This window comes from Salmo trutta, chromosome 25 (assembly GCF_901001165.1).
Source record: "Salmo trutta chromosome 25, fSalTru1.1, whole genome shotgun sequence".
Lineage (NCBI taxonomy): Eukaryota > Metazoa > Chordata > Actinopteri > Salmoniformes > Salmonidae > Salmo > Salmo trutta.
In genome coordinates, this window is record NC_042981.1 from 19,745,651 (window position 1) to 19,769,015 (window position 23,365).

General features: G+C 43.8%; 1 protein-coding gene across 1 annotated transcript in view; it reads left to right on the top strand.

Annotated features, from left to right (window-relative positions):
* The first annotated feature begins 1,737 nt into the window (after positions 1–1,737).
* Positions 1,738–23,365, top strand: part of LOC115162134 (tetratricopeptide repeat protein 7B-like) — a 53,924-nt gene continuing 32,296 nt past the window's right edge. The window contains exon 1 of the mRNA XM_029713148.1: positions 1,738–1,805. Within this exon, the coding sequence (XP_029569008.1) occupies positions 1,775–1,805 (31 nt within the window). The 5' untranslated portion in view covers positions 1,738–1,774. The remainder of the gene's footprint in view (positions 1,806–23,365) is intronic.

Here is a 23,365-nt window from a genome sequence, read left to right on the forward strand (position 1 = left end):
AACACCAGTCTATAGTGTAACGTAAAGGGGATTTCAGGATCAGTGTTTAGTTTTAAGGGCAGCCAGTCAGTTAGTAAAGGTGAGTGAAGTATGTTGAGAAGAGTAGGTTGTTAATGTGTTCATATGGACACTGGAGGTGTTTTATGGATGTTACTGGTTGTTAAGGGTCCTATAGCTTAATAGAATCACTTACGCAGAAAGTTTGTGCGAGCGCGTGTGTGTGCACGCCCCAGCCTGCCTCTGCTGCAGGCCTGTTTTAACGGGATGTGTCCGTGCGAGCTCGTGTGTGTGCACGCCCCAGCCTGCCTCTGCTGCAGGCCTGTTTTAACGGGATGTGTCCGTGCGAGCTCGTGTGTGTGCACGCCCCAGCCTGCCTCTGCTGCAGTCCTGTTTTAACGGGACGTGTCCGTGCGAGCGCGTGTGTGTGCACGCCCCAGCCTGCCTCTGCTGCAGGCCTGTTTTAACGGGACGTGTCCGTGCGAGCGCGTGTGTGTGCACGCCCCAGCCTGCCTCTGCTGCAGGCCTGTTTAACGGGACGTGTCCGTGCGAGCGCGCTTGTGTGTGTGAAGTGGCCAGAGGCTGTTCCCTATTCCCATTTCACTAAATCCTCTTAGTACATTTCAGTTTAAACGCAAGTCAATCTCTACTCTCAACTCACAAGACTTTATCAAAAACATCTCTCTATAGCCAGGGGTATTTTCTCCCCCCCCCCCCTTAATTCATCACAGGCATTTTCTTTGCCCTGCCCCTTTCACCAAATCTTCATGACAGGATTTGAAGATAGGAAGCATTTGGCCTTTATCTAAAGCTCTTTGAGGCCTATAATGAAAGCCGTCTTGCTTTTTAGAGTGGGGGAAGTAGTTTCCACTCCGAATAGTATCTCCAACGAACCAACTCCAGTCTCAAATGTAAAGCAGTTAGCCTAGTTTCTACAGCTACAGCCAGGTTTTGTACATCTATACATGGATATGTGAATCAAGGATTTGCATGAATAATATTTTTTTTTGCAAGGACAGTTAATAGGTACTGACTTAGTGTAGGCTGACTAAGTATAGCCTATATAATATGAAGCATTTTGTCAAGGCATGAAGCCATCTGTGTGTGAAATGTTGTGCAGCTTATGTCCTTAAAGGTGGAGAAACGTTAGCCTGCAGTTGCATCCTTTACCATGAGGAGGTGCTGCCTTATTGACCCCCTCTCCTCCCATGTCCCTTCTCCCTCTCTGACTCTCTCTCTCCTCTGTAATCTCTCTCTCTCTCTGTAATCTCTCTCTCTCTCTGACCTCTCTCTCTCTCTATATCTCTCTCTCTCTCTGACTCTCTCTCTCTCTGTATCTCTCCATCTCTTCTCCTGTATCTCTCTCTCTCTCTGTAGCTCTCTCTCTCTCTGATCTCTCTCTCTCTCTCTCTCTCTCTCTCTCTCTCTCTCCTCTCTGTATCTCTCTCTCCTCTCTCTCCCTCTCTCTGTACTTCACAACTCTGATCTCTCTCCTTCTCTCTCTGTACTTCACAACTCTGATCTCTCTCCTCTCTCTCTCTCTCCTCTGTATCTCTCCTCTCTCTCTGTATCTCCTCTCTCCTCTCTGTCTCCTCTCTCTCTCTCTCTCTCTCTCTCTCTATCTCCTCTCTCTGTATCTCTCTCTCTCTGTATCTGCATCTGTGTGCAGGCTCAGTCCACGCCACATCCATGGTGGCGTCGCGGGTGGAACAGGCCCTGTCAGAGGTGGCCTCCTCCATGCAGAGCCGCCCCCAAACAAGGACCCCTACACCCCTGGATGACTCTGGCTCAGATCTGGCTCCACGCAGGTATAATTGTACACTACACCACTATAACACACAGCTATGGTAGTACACTACACCACTATAACACACAGCTATGGTAGTACACTGCACCACTATAACACACAGCTATGGTAGTACACTACACCACTTTAACACACAGCTATGGTAGTACACTACACACTATAACACACAGCTACGGTAGTACCTACAACCACTAACACACAGCTATGGTAGTACACTACACCACTATAACACAGCTATGGTGGTACACTACACCACTAACACAACAGCTATGGTAGTACACTACACCACTAACACACACAGCTATCGTAATACGCTACAAACCACTATAACACATAGCTATGGTAGTACACTACACCACTAACACATGGCTATGGGTGTGTGTGTGTGCACTTGTGTTCATGTGTGTGTGTTGTTAGTGATTGGCAGGGTGTGTGGGAGTGGGTAAACCATGAATTCAGGGGAGGTGGGGTTGTTGGTGGGAGGAGGGTGGTGGACTACTACCAGACAGCAGCTTAATGGAATCAAAATATGTTCCTGGGAGGTGATCTGACTGTGGACCATTATCATAACCCAGGCAGGGCAATAGGTGGGAAGGAATCTACACACTGACTTCTTTATTGGGTCAATATTCTTATCGCCAGCCTTGCGTAGATTCTCACACCAAGGGGACGTCCACCTCCCACTAAAACTGCCTCTCGGCTCTGAAAGAGAGAGAAGAAATGAATGAGAGCGGAGAGAGAGAGAGATGAGGGGATGGTTGAGAGAAAATGTAATAACTTGCCTGTGTTAGTTTTTACTCTGTTTATTTAGAACCTAACAGACAACTAGTTAAAGCTCAAACTAAGGTTATTCACCCACTGGGGTCAAACATCTGAAAAGACAAAGACATGTTTCCACCAGCACAAATATTTATACCCCGCCTTTAGGCGGAATCGCGTCCTTTTCTCTAAACATTACATCTTTGTTGCTAGGCAGCAAATTAAGTGATGTGGGTAATAAACTGTTCCTTCTCTCTTCATGTGACCTGACCTGACCTCGGCCACCATTCCTCACTAATCCACAGCTATCCACCCTTATCAGTGACCGCAACCTTGTGATTGCCTTTTCTCTTACTTAGTAACATTCCAAGCCCCTGGCTCTTATCCAATTTCCATTGACCCCACCATATACAGTGGCAAGAAAAAAGTATGTGAACCCTTAGGCTAATGACTTCTCCAAAAGCTAATTGGAGTCAGGAGTCAGCTAACCTGGAGTACAATCATTGAGACGAGATTGGAGATTTTCGTTACAGCTGCCCTGCCCTATAAAAAACACTCACAAAATTTGAGTTTGCTTTTCACAAGATGCATTGCCTGATGTGAACCATGCCTCGAACAAAAGAGATCTCAGAAGACCCAAGATTTAGAGTTGTTGACTTGCATAAAGCTGGAAAGGGTTACAAAGTATCTCTAAAAGCCTTGATGTTCATCAGTCCACGGTAAGACAAATTCTCTAGGAGTGTCTGTCCTGCAAAGATGACTGCAAGAGCACAGCGCAGAATGCTGAATGAGGTTAAGAAGAATCCTAGTGTCAACTAAAGACTTACAGAAATCTCTGGAACATGCTAACATCTCTGTTGACGAGTCTACGATAAGTAAAACACTAAACACTGCTGTCCAAAAAAACATTGCTGCACATCTGAAGTTCGCAAAAGAGCATCTGGAAGTTCCACAGCACTACTGGCAAAATATTCTGTGGACAGATGAAACTAAAGTTGAGTTGTTTGGAACGAACACAACACTATGTGTGGAGGAAAAAAAGGCACAGCACAGCACACCAACATCCAAACCTCATCCCAACTGTAAAGTATGGTGGAGGGAGCATCATGGTTTGGAGCTGTTTTGCTGCCTCAAGGCCTGGACAGCCTGCTATCATCAACGGAAAAATGAATTCCCATGTTTATCAAGACATTTGCAAGAGAATGTTAGGCAATCTATCTGCCAATTGAAACTCAATAGAATGGCTTCAACAGAAGAAAATACACCTTCTGGAGTGGACCAGTCAGAGTCCTGACCTCAACCCGATTGAGATGCTGTGGCATGACCTCAAGAGAGCAGTTCACAACCAGACATCCCAAGAATATTGCTGAACTGAATCAGTTTTGTAAAGAGTAATGGTCCAAAATTCCTCCTGACCATTGTGCAGGTCTGATCCGCAACTACAGAAAACGTTTGGTTGAGGTGATTGCTGCCAAGGAGGGTCAACCAGTTAAGGGTTCACATACGTTTCCCACCCTGCACTGTGAATGTTTCCACGGTGTGTTCAGTAAGACATGAAAACGTATAATTGTTTGAGTATTATTAGTTTAAGCAGACTGTGTTTGTCTATTGTTGTGACTTAGATGAAGATCAGATCAAATTTGATGACCAATTTATGCAGAAGTCCAGGTAATTCCAAAGGGTTCACATACATTCCTCCTACATATAACCATTAACTTCTGGTGTAGCAAGTATTTCAAATTACAACCCAACAGTCCCTCCTATTTTAATAGTAATTCTTACTGTTCAACATCACATAAACTTTGAAATTACTTATAAATGAACAAAAAATAAAACATTATTAACATTCACAGTTGATTATTAGATTTAATCCTCCAAGACTTATGGCCTCTGTTCTATAATAAAACTATGCAGACTCTTATTTCCATCTCTCATTGGACAACTGATAATGACATTTCAGCTGGAGCTTTTGACTTCCATTTCCTCCTTCTGGTTCCTAAGAGAGTGATAGCACAAGACATGAAAACAAAAAGAAACACAAAACATAAAAAGTATTAATGTGCTAAGCTATGCATAATTTAAAAAAGTTTGATAACATGACAATTCCCACTCTCTCTTCGCCTTACTCTATGCCTTCAGGATCATTTTCTGCTGGGTTCTACAAAATGAAGGCCCTAAGAAACCTTCTCATGCTTTCACTCAGTCTTCCCCCGTCCGGCAACAGGTTCCAAGAGGTGTTCCCAAGCCATTTTCACTTTGCTCCCCATCTCCTAATTTGGGCTATAGTCCAGTTGCATGCTGTTACTATAGCATCCTTCACCACTACTCCTGCAGTTACAGCGACTGCTGTGAGAATAGCTATTGCATTGAATCTGTCCTCCTGCTCTCCTATTGCCTTTGTGGTTCACTGATAGATCTAGGACTGAATCTTTCAGATTCTCCCTACCTTAGAAACATTTAGAGATGCACAGTTTGAGAGCATCCTATCGGGCTGTATCACCGCCTGGTACGGCAACTGCACCACCCGCAAGGCTCTCCAGAGGGTGGTGCAGTCTGCCCAACGCATCACCGGGTGCACACTGCCTGCCCTCCAGGACACCTACAGCACAAACCACCAGGACATAAACCACCTGAGTCCCGACCTGTTCACCCCACGCCTTTGTGAGCACCCTCATTACAGTGTAAACTTTGGGTCCCAGTGGTTGTTACACAGCCACCTTCTGACACTTTCCGTTTACCATCACTCTGTCCCAATCTTCTTGAAGATATTTCAAGTGTTTGCTGGCTGTTATGAATGGGGGAGATATCAGTGGCGTTAGAAGCGTATCCAACCTTACAAAACTGAGTCACTGTAACGGGTGTCGTTGGGTAGAGAGGACCAAGGCGCAGCGGGTTGCGTGCTCATCATTATAATTCATTAAATAAATGTGAACACGGAAAACAAGAAAACAAGAACGACAAACCGACAGTTTTACAGGCTGAATTCTAGCAGTGTAAAATCAACTACCCACAAATCCCCAGGTGAAAACAAGCAACTAATATATGACTCCCAATCAGGAACAACGACGTACAGCTGTTCCTGATCGGGAGCCACATAGACCACACAGAAATAAACAAACTAGAAAACCAACCTAGAATACAAAACCCAGAACATACACCAAAACCCGGAATACATAAATAAAACACCCCTCTACAATACACACAACCCCCGACCACATAAAACAAATACCCTCTGCCACGTCCTGACCAACCTACAAATACAAATAACCCTATACTGGTCAGGACGTGACAGTACCCCCCCAAAGGTGCATACCCCGGATGCACCTCAAAATTAAAAAAAATAAATAAACCCCTAACTAAAGGGAGGGAAGGGAGGGTGGCTGCCGTAAACGACGGCACCTGTGCTACACCCCCCCTCCCCAACCCACCTATACTGGAGGTGGCTTAGGTTCTGGCCTACTGTCCTCCAGACTGTAGGCAGAGTCTCTTGTCTCCGGACCGTAGGCAGACTCACTCAGTTCCGGGTCGTAGGCAGACTCATTCAGTTCCGGGCTGTAAGCAGACTCACACAATTCAAAGTTATTGTAAACCTCATTCTGATCCGGGTCGCAGGCAGACTCACTCGGTTCCGGGTCGCAGGCAGACTCACTCGGTTCCGGGTCGCAGGGCAGACTCACTCGTTCCGCACAGTGGGCCATCTCCTTTGGTTCCGAACTGTAGACCGTCTCACTCGGTTCTGCACAGTGGGCCATCTCCCTTGGTTTCCGAACTGTAGGCCGTCTCACTCGGTTCCGGGCTTAATACTCTTACCGGATACTCATGACGGGTACTGTTGTCGGATACTCTGGACGGGGCACTGTTGCCGAATACTCTGGACTGGACACTGTTGCCGGATACTCTGGACTGAGCTGACGCACTGGAAGCCTGATGCGTGGTGCTGGTACTGGAGGTATCAGCCTGGAGACACGCACCTCATGGCTAGTGCGGGGAGCAGGAATCGGCCGAGTTGGAGTGGGCTGACGCACTGGAAGCCTGATGCGTGGTGCTGGTACTGGACGTGCCAGCCTGGAGACACGCACCTCAAGGTTAGTGCGTGTAGCGGGAAACACTGGACCGTAGAGGCGCACTGGCGGTCTCGAGCGCAGGACTGGCATCACCCCTACTGGCTGATGCCCACTTTCCCCTGGCATATGCGGGGTGCTGGTACTGCGCATACCGGCCTGAAAATACCCGGCCTCGCCACAGCACCCATCACCCCAAAGCACGGGACCTGTCCAGTCATATGTTGCCCAAAAAGGTACGGGGATTTGGCCTGGGGCTCAATCCTCGCCCAGCCAAACTACCCGTGTGCCCCCCCCCAAAAAAAAAATATTGGGGCTGCCTCTCTGGCTCCCTTAACTCCTCCATAGCCCTGGAAATGCTTATCGTCAGTTCTGCCCATGTCTCACGATAGTCCATCCGTTGGTCCCTCCTCCGCTGCTTGGTCCATTTTTGGTGGGTAGTTCTGTAACGGGTGTCGTTGGGTAGAGAGGACCAAGGCGCAGCGGGTTGCGTGCTCATCATTATAATTTAGTAAATAAATGTGAACACGGAAAACAAAGAACGACAAACCGACAGTTTTACAGGCTGAATACTAGCAGTGCAAAATCAACTACCCACAAATCCCCAGGTGAAACAAGCAACTAATATATGACTCCCAATCAGGAACAACGACGTACAGCTGTTCCTGATCGGGAACCACACAGACCACACAGAAATAAACAAACTAGAAAAAACCTAGAATACAAAACCCAGAACATACACCAAAACCCCGGAATACATAAATAAAACACCCCTCTACAATACACATAACCCCCGAACCACATAAACAAATACCCTCTGCCACGTCCTGACCAACCTACAAATACAAATAACCCCTATACTGGTCAGGACGTGACAGTCACATGCTTCTTAATTACACACTTCAGGATGTGATGCTATTATTACAGCGAACTTCCTTTCCTTAATTTATGAGCTACACAGATCTCTGCCCCAGTCACATTCCATTCCGCTCTCCCAATTCCCTGTAACGTTAATGCATTGGTTTTTGGGACTCCACAGAGTACACTGATGTCGGTCCTGCCAGACTCTGCACTTAACACCCTTATGCAAACATTCTGTCTCAAACACATGTCCTGCATATACCTTGCCTCCGGCCACAAATATATTTGCACATTAATCATTCCATCGAACCATAACACGCTAGTCACTACTGCTACTCCACTTATAGAATTATAAACATACTTAAACATTCTCAAGTCAATTAGTCCATTTCCAACACTCCTCGTCTGGAACAATGATCATTCTCATGTTCCACGACACCTAGAAAACATTTTGACTTGAAGAGGGAAAGTAAACGTTTAATAAATTCACACCACCCTTGATGTGAATGAGACTGGGGAAAGAACTGTCCATCCGTGCTGTTCTGTTATATGCCAATGGATGCCTAGTCTCCATGCCAGTCTCCTTCATCCTCATCCTCACGTGTCAAAGCAAGACAGACTTTGAGCCTTGTAGGCAATTCATTGTACCGTATTATCCAGCAATCCATATGTATTGATGCGCTTTGACATTAGGATTCTTGTAAAATGAAACCCCTACTATCCTGTACCCCCTCATGGTTGGCCCAACTATCATCTAGTGGGCTCTCTAATAACCTCCCTCTTGGAGGACACTAAAAGATAAGGTTTAAAAGGAGGAAAGCCCTCCCTAGACACTATACATTTGAGCAGTGCACCCTGCCCTCACTCTGTGCTCTCCTCACAGCTCCCTCTCTCTTTCTCTCCTTTCCCGAATCATAATTAAGTTGATAAATTATCCAACCCAAATTTAGAATGACAGTCCTTAGTACTTTACATTGAATCACTTGAATTCTCAACTTAGCACACACCGACACTGTTAGTATATACATTTACAGACAGGGAGAATATATAGACACCATGTACGGCCACCGTTTGTCCCTTTTACAGGTTGCGAGTGGCATGTTAATGACAGGTTGGTATCTCAATGCATTTTTTACTTAAGTAATCATACATTTCCCAGTGTGTAGACCTCCAAAATTAACCTAATACCTCAAATAAACAGATTAGGGCAACCCTAAATCAATTTCCGGGCACAGTTGACCACACCCCCTTCCCAGCACTAATCTTCGGGCGTATCTTCATTTTCTTCATATTGCTTAACTGGACATCTTCCCATCGACACATATGTAACTCATGCCTGTCACAGTTAATGGCCCTTGAGAATGTCCCAATTTCAATATCTGGGGAATAATCACATTTTCCCAAGCACACAAATCTCTCACTTGATCCGCCACCACTATTCTGAACAGTCCATTCTGTCTGGTCCATTTTTCCCACCAGTGCACCAGCAGCATGAGAGGAGTTTGAACGTGATCTCTCTCCATGCTCACTCCACATGCAGTCTCGGGACTCTTGTCGCACTCTTGCCGCTCGTACAGAGGTTGCTGGCTCGGTCTCAGGGTCTCAGTGGAAGTGGTGCCTGACAGGGCCGTGGTAAACAACATTTTCACAATTTCTTCAGCCGGTTAGGGGGGTGAAGCTCACACTGTTCTCGTCGTATTATTCCTTCCATGCATATAGGTACCATCGGTACTCACTATCGCCATAAATTCAAGAGAGGACAGACCAAAACAACAGTTTAAGGCATGTCTGATTCAGCAAATCCAAACAACTATTTACTGTATGACAAATTATTACCTTACCATATTCTTAATAAAAAGATCCCCAAAAATGTCAAACAGCATACCATCACACTGTTGAAACCATTTTACAAATTGGATTATACTCCCTTGTCATACTGGCAACCTCACAGCAGAGTTACCGGGTCAGGGAGTTAGCGAGCTAGAAATCCCAACCATACAGCAGACCCAATCTGGTGAGATTTGTATCGAAACAAAGTCAAAAGCAAGAACCAAACAACAACAGCTATACACTTCTTCATATTATACTTAAATCTCACCCAATGTCTCTATCATTTCTAGTGAGGTTGATCAGGCCTCACCAGGAAGTCAGGTATGAAAATTCTAATCAGTAATGAGGAGAGACAAGGTCAATCACCAGTCAGGATATTACTTTATTCAAAACGTATTAATAAGGCAGCCGGTGAGGCCGAGAACTCTGACGTAGAAAGAGTACAAATATATTTTATTGCAAAGATACACCCTCTTAGTCTACATGACAAACAGCAGATGTGTGGAATGGGTCAAAAGGTGAGACTTGATATATGAGAAAGGAGTATCCCCCAGCCAGATAGAGTTTGCTGTGAAGACTGTTCTTATTGTATAGAAACCAGAGTTTGGCCCCTACTGTAAGACAAGGTTCCTCTCATCATTATCCATCCCCGAGCCATCTCTCCCTGGTACCTTACAGGACACAAACACCAACTCATTCTATGAAATGCATGCTGTAGGTTTTATCACCAAATCATTCATAAATCAATTGTCAGCGGTAAGCTTCAGAGGCTCCTCTCAGTTCACACAGACTCAGATGAGAGAGTACAAATAGAAGCCTCTTCTATTGCATAAAACAACCATTTGCCTAAACAGTATTAAACATAAGTGTAATTTTTTTTCTCACACAGGACAAAGGTCATTCAACACCATTAAGTGTTTTATTTCCCTTTTCTTTCCCTGTACTTCAGAAACCATTTAAAAACATTTCAAACATTTCCACCATTCTGCATACCCAGTTTACAACCAAATTAAAAAGACCCCACACAATAAATCAAACACGGTATTAACACCACTAACAAATATTCATAACCTGGGAGTTGTGTGTGTGCGTGCTGGTGTGTGTGGTAAAACGTAGGGCAAAACAAAGAAACCAATGGCCAGGCCTTACTTATTTGGGAGCACCCTTGACAACCGGATCCAGATACCTTTATACTTTATAAAACTGCTGAATTTCACGAGACTTGGGAAACATTTCAAAGAGCGAAATAATGACACCCCATCCTCTCCTGAAAGAGAAAATGTACATTTTGTTAGTATTTACTATGCTACATCTTAATCAACAACCCACAAGTTTTAATTAAAAACAAAACATGATAATGATAAGGCCACTGTCCTCCCTCCAATCTTTAATGGTTTGTTTTTATCCACCCCAATGTTTATGTACCCTTTATTTAGCATGTACTACCCTTAGACATGGCCACATTTATCTCGCCACCGAGTCTAACGATTTACTCCCGTATATAACTGGTCTCTCTTTTCCCCATGATTTTCCGTAACCACCGTACTACAATGCCCTTCATGTTCATGAACAAAATGTTTAAAAGGTCATTTTAGGTTTGGTAAACCCAATGCTGTCGCTTGACAGAATTGCTTCTTTAAAACTCTACTAACAATTACTCACCATATTAACTCCATCTAATTTCTCGTGACCCCTCCTCCCTTTCGTCAATTCTATAAATCTGTTTCAGAATAAGACGAACCTAAAATGTAAATCTATTTCAGAATAAGACGTACTTCCGCTCCCCCTCTCTCCCACTCGACATCGCCCTAACCCTAACCTTGCTGAATGTACAACTTTTCCCTGTCGTAAATTTCGCCTATTTCTCATCGTAAGGAATCAGTGATATTTGAGAGCAGGCATCTATTAGAAAGTTGTGAGACTTGGCCTCCTACGTCTTCCTTCACATAGAAACTGTCATCTCTATGAACCACTATCGATCGAACCGAGGCCATATACCGCTATGTGAGAGTTTCCTGCCCCGCTGCTTTCAAGAGTGTTTGCTGCTGTTCTTTTGTCAAAGATGCAAATGCGTGCATCGCAGCATTCCCTCCAAATGCAGCGGGTGCAGTAGGCTCCAGTACAACCCTACACTCATTCTTCCAATGGGGATCTGTCGCCCTACGCTTTTATGTTTTTTCGTTACATTTCCCTCCCTGTTTCTTTGTCTTACCTTGGCCGTTGAAACCACTGTTACTGGCTTTCACTCTGGCGGTATTAACCCCACCGCACGACTGAGAAGTGAGCAGAATTAGATTCCACTCTCAAAGCCTTCTGCTCTATTTCATCCCAACAAAAATATTGGTCCACTACCCCCACAAAGCCGTTTTGATAACAGGTTTCAAACCTGCCATCAAAGCAGACGTACACATTCTATGAAGGTACTCATATACCCAGTCCTTTTGTAGCTGAGTACATCCACTAATTTTGGTTTTATCTGTTTAAATTTTTTGTTGATAGAATGCTGACATCAAAACGCTGGTGTATTCAGCTTTTGATTTTTCTTTTTATGTCATTGTGCCAAGTCACAATTGCATCTCTGAATCCTTTATTAAATTGACATTTTCCGTCAGCAGGGAATTTTATCCAGTTTGCTGAAAAAAAATCCATATTTGAGCCGAATTGGTAGAATGCTTGTGCGCCTCTTTCAGCGCCTCTATAGCGTTATTAAACTGTTCTTCCTCTAGCCCTCCTTTACAGGGAGAATCGAGGCTGCCATTTCAATAATTATTATACTGGCACCTCTCCCGACGGTGTCTAGAGTGCTTAGATTTCCTCACTCACGGCTCTAATACACGCCTTCTATTAACAATTTGCCAAGGTAGTGATACCCACTTCCCCGGAGAGTAGTTATGGTATATGTGCCTATTAATTGGTCACGGCACTTGATACCTTGTATTAGAACCAATACTGTAGGTCTGCCAATTTACTACTGCAGAATATGGGTGACCTGATGTCTTATACCAGTGTTACGCCTCAAATATCACTGTTGTTGACACACAAGTAACCAAACTTCTTCACAGTTGTCATCCTATTTCCACATAATCTAGGGCATTAACAAACCTCTCTCCTTATTGCTACTTCTAACACACACAAATCATGTTCAAACAACACTCAAATATCTTCTTGCTTTTCTATCCGTGAATGTGGCTCTCCTCCAGAACTTATAGGAAACGTTTTATCTATGACCTATCGAACCAGTCCATGGATGTGCCAACATCTCCATATACCATATATACTACAGACACTTAAACAGACTCCAACCCCTAATCTAACCCTCCTGAACACGCTGTGCCCGCAGTGCTCCAGTCTAACCTATTAAGGGTCTAAACCCTCCTGAACACGCTGTGCCCGCAGTGCTCCAGTCTAACCTATTAAGGGGCTAAACCCTCCTGAACACGCTGTGCCTGCAGTGCTCCAGTCTAACCTATTAAGGGTCTAAACCCTCCTGAACACGCTGTGCCCGCAGTGCTCCAGTCTAACCTATTAAGGGTCTAAACCCTCCTGAACACGCTGTGCCCGCAGTGCTCCAGTCTAACCTATTAAGGGGCTAAACCCTCCTAGGTATGCAGTGCCCGCAGTGCTCCAGTCTAGCCTATTAAGGGGCTAAACCCTCCTAGGTATGGAGTGCCCGCAGTGCTCCAGTCTAACCTATTAAGGGGCTAAACCCTCCTAGGTATGCAGTGCCCACAGTGCCTAGTCTAACCTATTAAGGGGCTAAACCCTCCTAGGCACACAGTGCCCGCAGTGCCTAGTCCTACCGGTAGTATTGACAGTGGGCCTACTAAATAAACTCAGGCTTTTCTAGATCTGTATCCTATAATTGTTCATCCTACGATTCTCATCTCCCCAAGATGTCAGAATGAGTGGTAACAGGTGTAGGAACTGTGCCTACCTTGTTTCTGGTGCCGGCTCCTGTTTCACTGATTCGGACTCTAGTTTGACAGTAAATCTTGGTGAACCCTGCTCGCAGTGCCAACTGTTAGTTTTTACTCTCTTTGTTGCTGCTAGGCAGGAAATGAAGTGATGTGGGTAATAAACTGTTCCTTCTCTCTTCATGTGACCTGACCACCATTCCTCACTAATCCACAGCTATCCACCCTCATCAGTGACCCCAACCATGTGAATGCCTTTACCCTTACTTAGTAACATTCCAAGCCCCTGGCTCTTATCCAACCTCCATTGACCCCACAATATACATTCCTCCTACATATAAACATTCACTTCTGGTGTGGTAAATAAAAACGTATACCAATTTCATTTAAGGACCAAAAAATTGACAGCTGGGCCATATAAATTGCAAAAATAGTGAAGAGATTTTCGATGTACCTATTCCATGGCACATGGTTTATGAATTGACACGCAAAACAACGCCGGATTCAAAACTTGTCACGTCCTGACCATAGAAAGCTTCTATTTTCTATGATAGAGTAAGTAGGTCAGGGGGTTTTGTCTAGTCTATTTATTTCTATGTTGGTTCTAGTTTCTTTTTTCTATGTTGGTGGTTTTGTTTAGTTTCTGTATTTCTATGTTGTGTTTTTTTGGGATGATCTCCAATTAGAGGCAGCTGGTCATCGTTGTCTCTAATTGGGGATCATATTTAAGTTGTTGTTTTTCCCACTAGGTTTTGTGGGAGATTATTTTGAGTAAGTGTATGTTGCATCTCTTCGTCACGGTTTGTTGTTTTGTTTATTAGTTTATTTGTATGTCTTGAATAGTTTCACAGTTTTAATAAAATGTGGAATGATACACACGCTGCGCCTTTGTCCGCTCCTTCATACGACATATGTGACAACTTCACATTTTTCAATTTAAATAATTTTACAAAATTATTGCAACCAATAGAATGTTATACAGTTGAAGTCAGAAGTTTGGAGGAAAAATAGGGGACGCTTGCAAGTCGAAGAACACCATCCCAACCGTGAAGCACGGGGGTGGCAGCATCATGTTGTGGGGGTGCTTTTGCAGGAAGAGCACTGCCAGAGCCCTGCAAAATGACCTCCAGCAGGCCACAAATGTGCAAGTGTCTGCTCAAACGGTCAGAAACAGACTCCATGAGGGTGGTGTGAGGGCCCGACGTCCACAGGTGGGGGTTGTGCTTACAGCCCAACACCGTGCAGGACGTTTGGCATTTGCCAGAGAACACCAAGATTGGCAAATTCGCCACTGGCGCCCTGTGCTCTTCACAGATGAAAGCAGGTTCACACTGAGCACATGTGACAGAGTCTGGAGACGCCGTGGAGAACGTTCTGCTGCCTGCAACATCCTCCAGCATGACTGGTTTGGTGGTGGGTCAGTCATGGTGTGGGGTGGCATTTCTTTGGGGGGGCCGCACAGCCCTCCATGTGCTCGCCAGAGGTGGCCTGACTGCCATTAGGTACCGAGATGAGATCCTCAGACCCCTTGTGAGACCATATGCTGGTGCAGTTGGCCCTGGGTTCCTCCTAATGCAAGACAATGCTAGACCTCATGTGGCTGGAGTGTGTCAGCAGTTCCTGCAAGAGGAAGGCATTGATGCTATGGACTGGCCCGCCCGTTCCCCAGACCTGAATCCAATTGAGCACATCTGGGACATCATGTCTCACTCCATCCACCAACGCCACGTTGCACCACAGACTGTCCAGGAGTTGGGGGATACTTTAGTCCAGGTCTGGGAGGAGATCCCTCAGGAGACCATCCACCACCTCATCAGGAGCATGCCCAGGCATTGTAGGGAGGTCATACAGGCACGTGGAGGCCACACACACTACTGAGCCTCATTTTGACTTGTTTTAAGGACATTACATCAAAGTTGGATCAGCCAGGTAGTGTGGTTTTCCACTTTAATTTTGAGTGTGACTCCAAGTATTTAATAAGATTATTTCATTCATTCAGATCTAGGATGTGTTATTTTAGTGTTCCCTTTATTTTCTTGAGCAGTATATTTATTAATATAATATTTAATATTTAAAATATATGGGGGATTGGATATGATGCAGACAATTACACTAATGGACGCAATCTATCCACAATCAATATTAACGCTGATCCACCCCTTAAAATAAAAATACAACCCAACACCGGCAAACATAAAATGTTGAACGGTAAACGTGTTAACTTTTTCTTCTAAATGTAATAAGTTATTACATTAACCAGTGGTTATTACATTCAGGGGCACAACTTTCACTAGGGATGGGTGGACATTACATTTTTGTCCCCCCTAGTTTTATCATTGCACTGTGATACAAAAAGAGGCAACAGTGTGATTTAGGAACATGCGGCTGTTTGTAGGTTTCAGCCGGCTGGTTTTAGGACGGCGCAGGCACCACAGAGCATGCGAACAGAGCATGCAAACAGTGTGTTGTGCTTTTTCTCTGAGTTGTAAAAGTAAGCAGAGCAGGAACTGGCTGGCCACTCTTTATTTGACTGATGTAGCTGGCAAGGTAAGTGCTGTTTGACTTAACAGAAAAATAAAAAAAATTCCCAGTGCTGAGCTAGTAGTGTAACTGTAATGTTAGCTAATGTTTCGTCCCCTCTCGACTAAAGTTCTGTTTGAAGTAAATTAACTAGCTGGTTAACGTTGGCTAGCTCCTAGCTACCACGGCCAGTTTAACTCTAGCCTCTAGCTTTCTGTCAGGTAGCAGTATCTAACAGCTGTTGTGTGTTTGGAAGTATTTTGTAGCCTTTATTTTGTCCCCTTTCAACAGAAGTAAATTAACTTTGCTAGTTTTTGACAGTTGATGTAGCCACCATTAGAGCTATCCAAACGTTGGCTAACATTAGCTAGCCAACTCACTAACTTTAGGTATTATTTTTGCCTCAATCACACTAGACTTGAATCAAACGATGAAACCAGTGGCCAAACAAATTGAAGACCGATATTCTGACGTTTTTTGACAGCGCAATGTCAGTACAGCAGACCTCCTGAGTGGCGCAGCGGTCTAAGGCACAGCATCGCAGTGCTTGAGGCGTCACTAAATTCCCGGGTTCGATCCCAGGCTGTGTCACAGCCGGCTGTGACCCGGAGACCCATGAGGCGGCGCACAATTGGCCCAGTGTCGTCCGGGTTAGGGGAGGGTTTGGCCGGCCGGGATGTCCTTGTCCCATCGCACTCTAGCACCTCCTTGTGGCGGGCCGGGTGCCTGCAAGCTGACTTCAGTCGGCAGTTATACGGTGTTTCCTCCGACCCATTGGTGCGGCTGGCTTCCGGGTTAAGCGAGCATTGTGTCAAGAAGCAATGCGGCTTAGCAGGGCCGTGCTTCTGAGGACGCATGTCTCTCGACCTTCGCCTCTCCCAAGTCCGTACGGGAGTTGCAGCGATGGGACAAGACTGTAACTACCAATTGGATATCACGAAATTGAGGAGAAAAAGGGGTAAAAGCAGTATAGTATAGCAATGATACGTTATTGATCTGTCAGTTTTCCAAGGTAATTCCCTACTTTTCACATGGACACGGAATAAACAGCTCTACAGGCTTCACTGTCATGGTGCAAAGTCAGTACACAACACTATGCTCATTGTGTCTTCAATTCAAATTGTATTTGTCACATGCGCCGAACACAACAGGTGAAATGCTTACGTACAAGCCCTTACAGTCAGTACACAACACTATGCTCATCATGTCTTCAATTCAAATTGTATTTGTCACATGCGCCGAATACAACAGGTGAAATGCTTACTTACAAGCCCTTAACCAACAATTAGTTATCACTTTTGCCTTACGGCAAGGTGCTCCGTCATGCTGGAAAAGGCATTGTTCGTCACCAAACTGTACCTGGATGGTTGGGAGAAGTTGCTCTCGGAGGATGTGTTGGTACCATTCTTTATTCATGGCTGTGTTCTTAGGCAAAATTGTGAGTGAGCCCACCCCCTTGGCTGAGAAGCAACTCCCTTGGCTGAGAAGCCTTCTTCACAACAATTGAACAGCTCTCCATGAAGTTCTTGATGATCCGATAAATGGTTGATTTAGGTGCAATCTTGATGGCAGCAATATCCTTGCCTGCCCTTTTTGTGCAAAGCAATGATGACAGCACGTGTTTCCTTGCAGGTAACCATGGTTGACAGAGGAAGAACAATGATTCCAAGCACCACCCTCCTTTTGAAGCTTCCAGTCTGTTATTCGAACTCAATCAGCATGACAAAGTGAGCTCCAGCCTTGTCCTCGTCAACACATACCTGTGTTAACGAGAGAATCACTGACATGATGTCAGCTGGTCCTTTTGTGGCAGGGCTGAAATGCAGTGGAAATGTGTTTTGGGAATTTCAGTTCATTTGCATGGCAAAGAGGGACTTTGCAATTAATTGCAATTCATCTGATCACTCTTCATAACATTCTGGAGTATATGCAAGTTGCCATCATACAAACTGAGGCAGCAGACTTTGTGAAAATTTATATTTGTGTCATTCTCAAAACTTTTGGCCACGACTGTATATTATAACAATCAGTGAATGGATACAAAGTACCACCTTGAGCTGATGGGTAGGCTACAGTCTGAGAACTGGGAATAATGGTCATTTCAAATATTGTCTCATTTGATTCTATTCTTAGATAATATGATGTATAAATATACACCAATGTAATTCTTTGTCATACCACATCTGAGCAGGATCAGATGGTGACAGGGGTCTCAGAAGCGTCAGGCAGCCAGGGAAGACCAGTCTGTGACCGCTGAGGCGAACTTTACCTGATAAAGCATATACAAGTAGGACTAGTCTACCTGGCCTGCGTGCAAATGTAGGCCTATAAATGTTCTCATTTGGGGATGTCTGATAGTATTTCTGATTGACTAAACTCACCACCACTAATGAGCTCTGGAGCTTCTCAAAGTATTTTTTCTTTACCTCAAACAGCAAGTAAATAAAGTCGGTTTTTAGAATGAATGTATTTGGAAGTATTTGAACAATATTTCCAGCTCTCTCCCTTTCGGTAACCACTCAGCATGAAATGGAAAAATGTAATGCTCAGATCCAGTGGAAATGTCATAAAATACCTGATTACTTCTTATCCCTTGCATAGCCTACAGCTGTGTTTGTCCCAAGCTCACTGGCGCAAGAAACTCTTGAGGGCCCAGAATATTTTATACAATGTTTCAAGTTTGCAGGCAAAGAGTTTCTGGGCGACCCAGTTGATACAATTTTTAAAGTTTGTTGCAGACAGGCCGTGCGTAGCCAATGTCATTTGTAAGTTAATTCTTTTTATCAGGATATTTTCTGCCTGCAGGCTGCGATGTTTTTATATGTTGGCTTTATGCAGGCTATTTTGACATAGTTGGCATTGGCAATAAATGTTACTTTTAAATGTGTATCATTTTCATTTAGATAGAATGTAGATTAACCACAGACAATAATTGTGAGATAGAAAGGCTGTTTTAAATGAATTGTAACTGTTCCACTAAAATATGCATATGGAAATCATAACTGGAACTCAGATTGGTAGAAATGGTAAGATAAATTGGCACTCCAAATGGAAAAAGTTGCTGATCGCTGGTGAAGCCTATTACAGGAGCTTAACGGCAGAATCTGCAAAGGCCAGCAGCAGCGGGAGAAAGGGGTTATGAACAGGTTTTTTTCTTCTGGTTAGGCAATCTTGATTTCTGGCTTCCTCTTGAGTCATTTGTGTGTCCTAATGATTTTAAGTTCAGTACATATAGTTCATTTTATTAACACAGGGTGTATCTATATATGGAAAAATACAGGTTTAAAACTTTCAACCAATCGATTGGTCGAAAGAAAAGACTACTCGACCAAGATTTTTGTTGTTTTTGGGTACAGCACTAGTAGAAATGCAGGAAATGAGCTTTAGATGCTCCAGCCCCCCCCCCCCCCCCCCCCCAGGTTATGTCCCCCCGACTTCTAAAACCAAAGTTTCGCCCCTGATTACATTAACCGGTGAGTAACAACTTTTTTTATTAATAATTTAACAATTTCAACCAATCATATAAGATATCAAAATCAATGTTTTTATCAATTTGATGCCCATACTACCACCTACTGCCAATTAAAAAACAAACAAACTCATGCCCATCATACAGGAATACTCATACATAGAGACACTCACAGTGATTGACAGGGTGTGTGGGAGTGGTAAACCATGAATTCAGGGGAGGTGGGGTTGTGGTGGGAGGAGGGTGGTGGACTACTACCAGACAGCAGCTTAATGGAATCAAGATATGTTCCTGGGAGGTGATCTGACTGTGGACCATTATCATAACCCAGGCAGGGCAATAGGTGGGAAGGAATCTACACACTGACTTCTTTATTGGGTCAATATTCTTATCGCCAGCCTTGCGTAGATTCTCACACCAAGGGGACGTCACCTCCCACTAAAACTGCCTCTCGGCTCAGAAAGAGAGAGAAGAAATGAATGAGAGCGGAGAGAGAGAGAGATGAGGGGATGGTTGAGAGAAAATGTAATAACTTGCCTGTGTTAGTTTTTACTTTGTTTATTTAGAACCTAACAGACAACTAGTTAAAGCTCAAACTAAGGTTATTCACCCACTGGGTCAAACATCTGAAAAGACAAAGACATGTTTCCACCAGCACAAATATTTATACCCCGCCTTTAGGCGGAGTCTCCTCCTTTTCTCTAAACATTACATCTTTGTTGCTAGGCAGGAAATGAAGTGATGTGGGTAATAAACTGTTCCTTCTCTCTTCGTGTGACCTGACCTGACCTCGGCCACCATTCCTCACTAATCCACAGCTATCCACCCTTATCAGTGACCGCAACCTTGTGATTGCCTTTTCCCTCACTTAGTAACATTCCAAGCCCCTGGCTCTTATCCAATTTCCATTGACCCCACCATATACATTTCTCCTACATATAAACATGAACTTCTGGTGTAGCAAGTATTTCAAATTACAACCCAACACTGGTAAACATCATAAAATGTTGAACGCTAAACGTAATAACTTTGTATTCTAAATGAAACAAGTTATTACATTAACCGGTGGTTATTACATTCAGGGGCGCAACTTTCACAGGGGACGGGGGGGACGGGACAATTGAGTACTTTTTCCACAACTGCATACCACCACCTACTGCCAATCACATTACAAACAAACTCATGCCCATCATACAGGAATACTCATACATAGGCACTCACATGGACACATTGAAATATATACACATGCACAGTCACACACACACACTTGGGTAACACTTTACTTGATTATTATTAATCAATCTTATTATTATGTGATCCGGTGGTTTTTATGTTATCAGGTCAGTAGCAACTTTTTTGATAAATAACAGAAAAACTTCAAACGGTCATTTAATAACATACCAGAATCAATGTCTTAATCAATTATTTACCTTATTTTGATGGACATGGAATAGTCCCAAATGTGCAAAACCCATGAATCTGGCACTCTAGGCAGGCTCAAGCAAACGCTTAAAGAATTTGAACTGACTCCATGCAGCTATGGGTATACTCTACACCTCTATAACACACAGCTATGGTAGTACACTACACCACTAACACACAGCTATGGAAGTAGACTACACCACTGTAACACACAGCTATGGTGGTACACTACACCACTATAACACACAGCTATGGTAGTACACTACACCACTATAACACACAGCTATGGTAGTACACTACACCACTATAACACACAGCTATGGTGGTACACTACACCACTATAACACACAGCTATGGTAGTACACTACACCACTATAACACACAGCTATGGTAGTACACTACACCACTAACACACAGCTATGGTAGTACACTACACCACTAACACACAGCTATGGTAGTACACTACACCACTATAACACACAGCTATGGTGGTACACTACACCACTATAACACACAGCTATGGTAGTACACTACACCACTATAACACACAGCTATGGTAGTACACTACACCACTATAACACAGCTATAACACACAGCTATGGTAGTACACTACACCACTATAACACACAGCTATGGTAGTACTCTACACCACTATAACACACAGCTATGGTAGTACACTACACCACTAACACACAGCTATGGTGGTACTCTACACCACTATAACACACAGCTATGGTAGTACACTACACCACTATAACACACAGCTATGGTAGTACACTTCACCATTATAACACACAGCTATGGTAGTACACTACACCACTATAACACACAGCTATGGTAGTACACTATACCACTATAACACAGCTATAACACACAGCTATTGTAGTACACTACACCACTAACACACAGCTATGGTAGTACTCTACACCACTATAACACGCAGCTATGGTAGTACAGTACACCACTAACACACAGCTATGGTAGTACACTACACCACTATAACACAGAGCTATGGTAGTACACTACACCACTATAACACACAGCTATGGTAGTACACTACACCACTATAACACACAGCTATGGTAGTACACTACACCACTATAACACACAGCTATGGTAGTACACTTCACCATTATAACACACAGCTATGGTAGTACACTACACCACTATAACACACAGCTATGGTAGTACACTACACCACTATAACACAGCTATAACACAAAGCTATGGTAGCACACTACACCACTAACACACAGCTATGGTAGTACTCTACACCACTATAACACGCAGCTATGGTAGTACAGTACACCACTAACACACAGCTATGGTAGTACACTACACCACTATAACACACAGCTATGGTAGTACACTACACCACTATAACACACAGCTATGGTAGTACACTACACCACTATAACACACAGCTATGGTAGTACACTACACCACTCTAACACACAGCTATGGTAGTACACTACACCACTAACACACAGCTATGGTAGTACAGTACACCACTAACACACAGCTATGGTAGTACACTACACCACTATAACACACAGCTATGGTAGTACAGTACACCACTATAACACAGCTATGGTATTACACTACACCACTATAACACACAGCTATGGTAGTACACTACACCATTATAACACACAGCTATAGTAGTACACTACACCACTATAACACACAGCTATGGTAGTACACTACACCACTATAACACAGCTATAACACACAGCTATGGTAGTACACTACACCACTATAACACACAGCTATGGTAGTACACTACACCACTAACACACAGCTATGGTAGTACACTACACCACTAACACACAGCTATGGTAGTACACTACACCACTATAACACAGCTATGGTGGTACACTACACCACTGACACACAGCTATGGTAGTACACTACACCACTAACACACAGCTATGGTAGTACACTACACCACTATAACACACAGCTATGGTAGTACACTACACCACTATAACACACAGCTATGGTAATACACTACACCACTATAACACACAGCTATGGTAGTACACTACACCACTAACACACAGCTATGGTAGTACACTACACCACTATAACACAGCTATAACACACAACTATGGTAGTACACTACACCACTATATCACACAGCTATGTTAGTACACTACACCACTATAACACAGCTATGGTAGTACACTACACCACTATAACACACAGCTATGGTAGTACACTACACCACTATAACACAGCTATGGTGGTACACTACACCATTATAACACACAGCTATGGTAGTACACTACACCACTATAACACACAGCTATGGTAGTACACTACACCACTATAACACACAGCTATGGTAGTACACTACACCACTATAACACACAGCTATGGTAGTACACTACACCACTATAACACACAGCTATGGTAGTACACTACACCACTCTAACACACAGCTATGGTAGTACACTACACCACTAACACACAGCTATGGTAGTACTCTACACCACTATAACACACAGCTATGGTATTACACTACACCACTATAACACACAGCTATGGTAGTACACTACACCATTATAACACACAGCTATAGTAGTACACTACACCACTATAACACACAGCTATGGTAGTACACTACACCACTATAACACAGCTATAACACACAGCTACGGTAGTACACTACACCACTATAACACACAGCTATGGTAGTACACTACACCGCTAACACACAGCT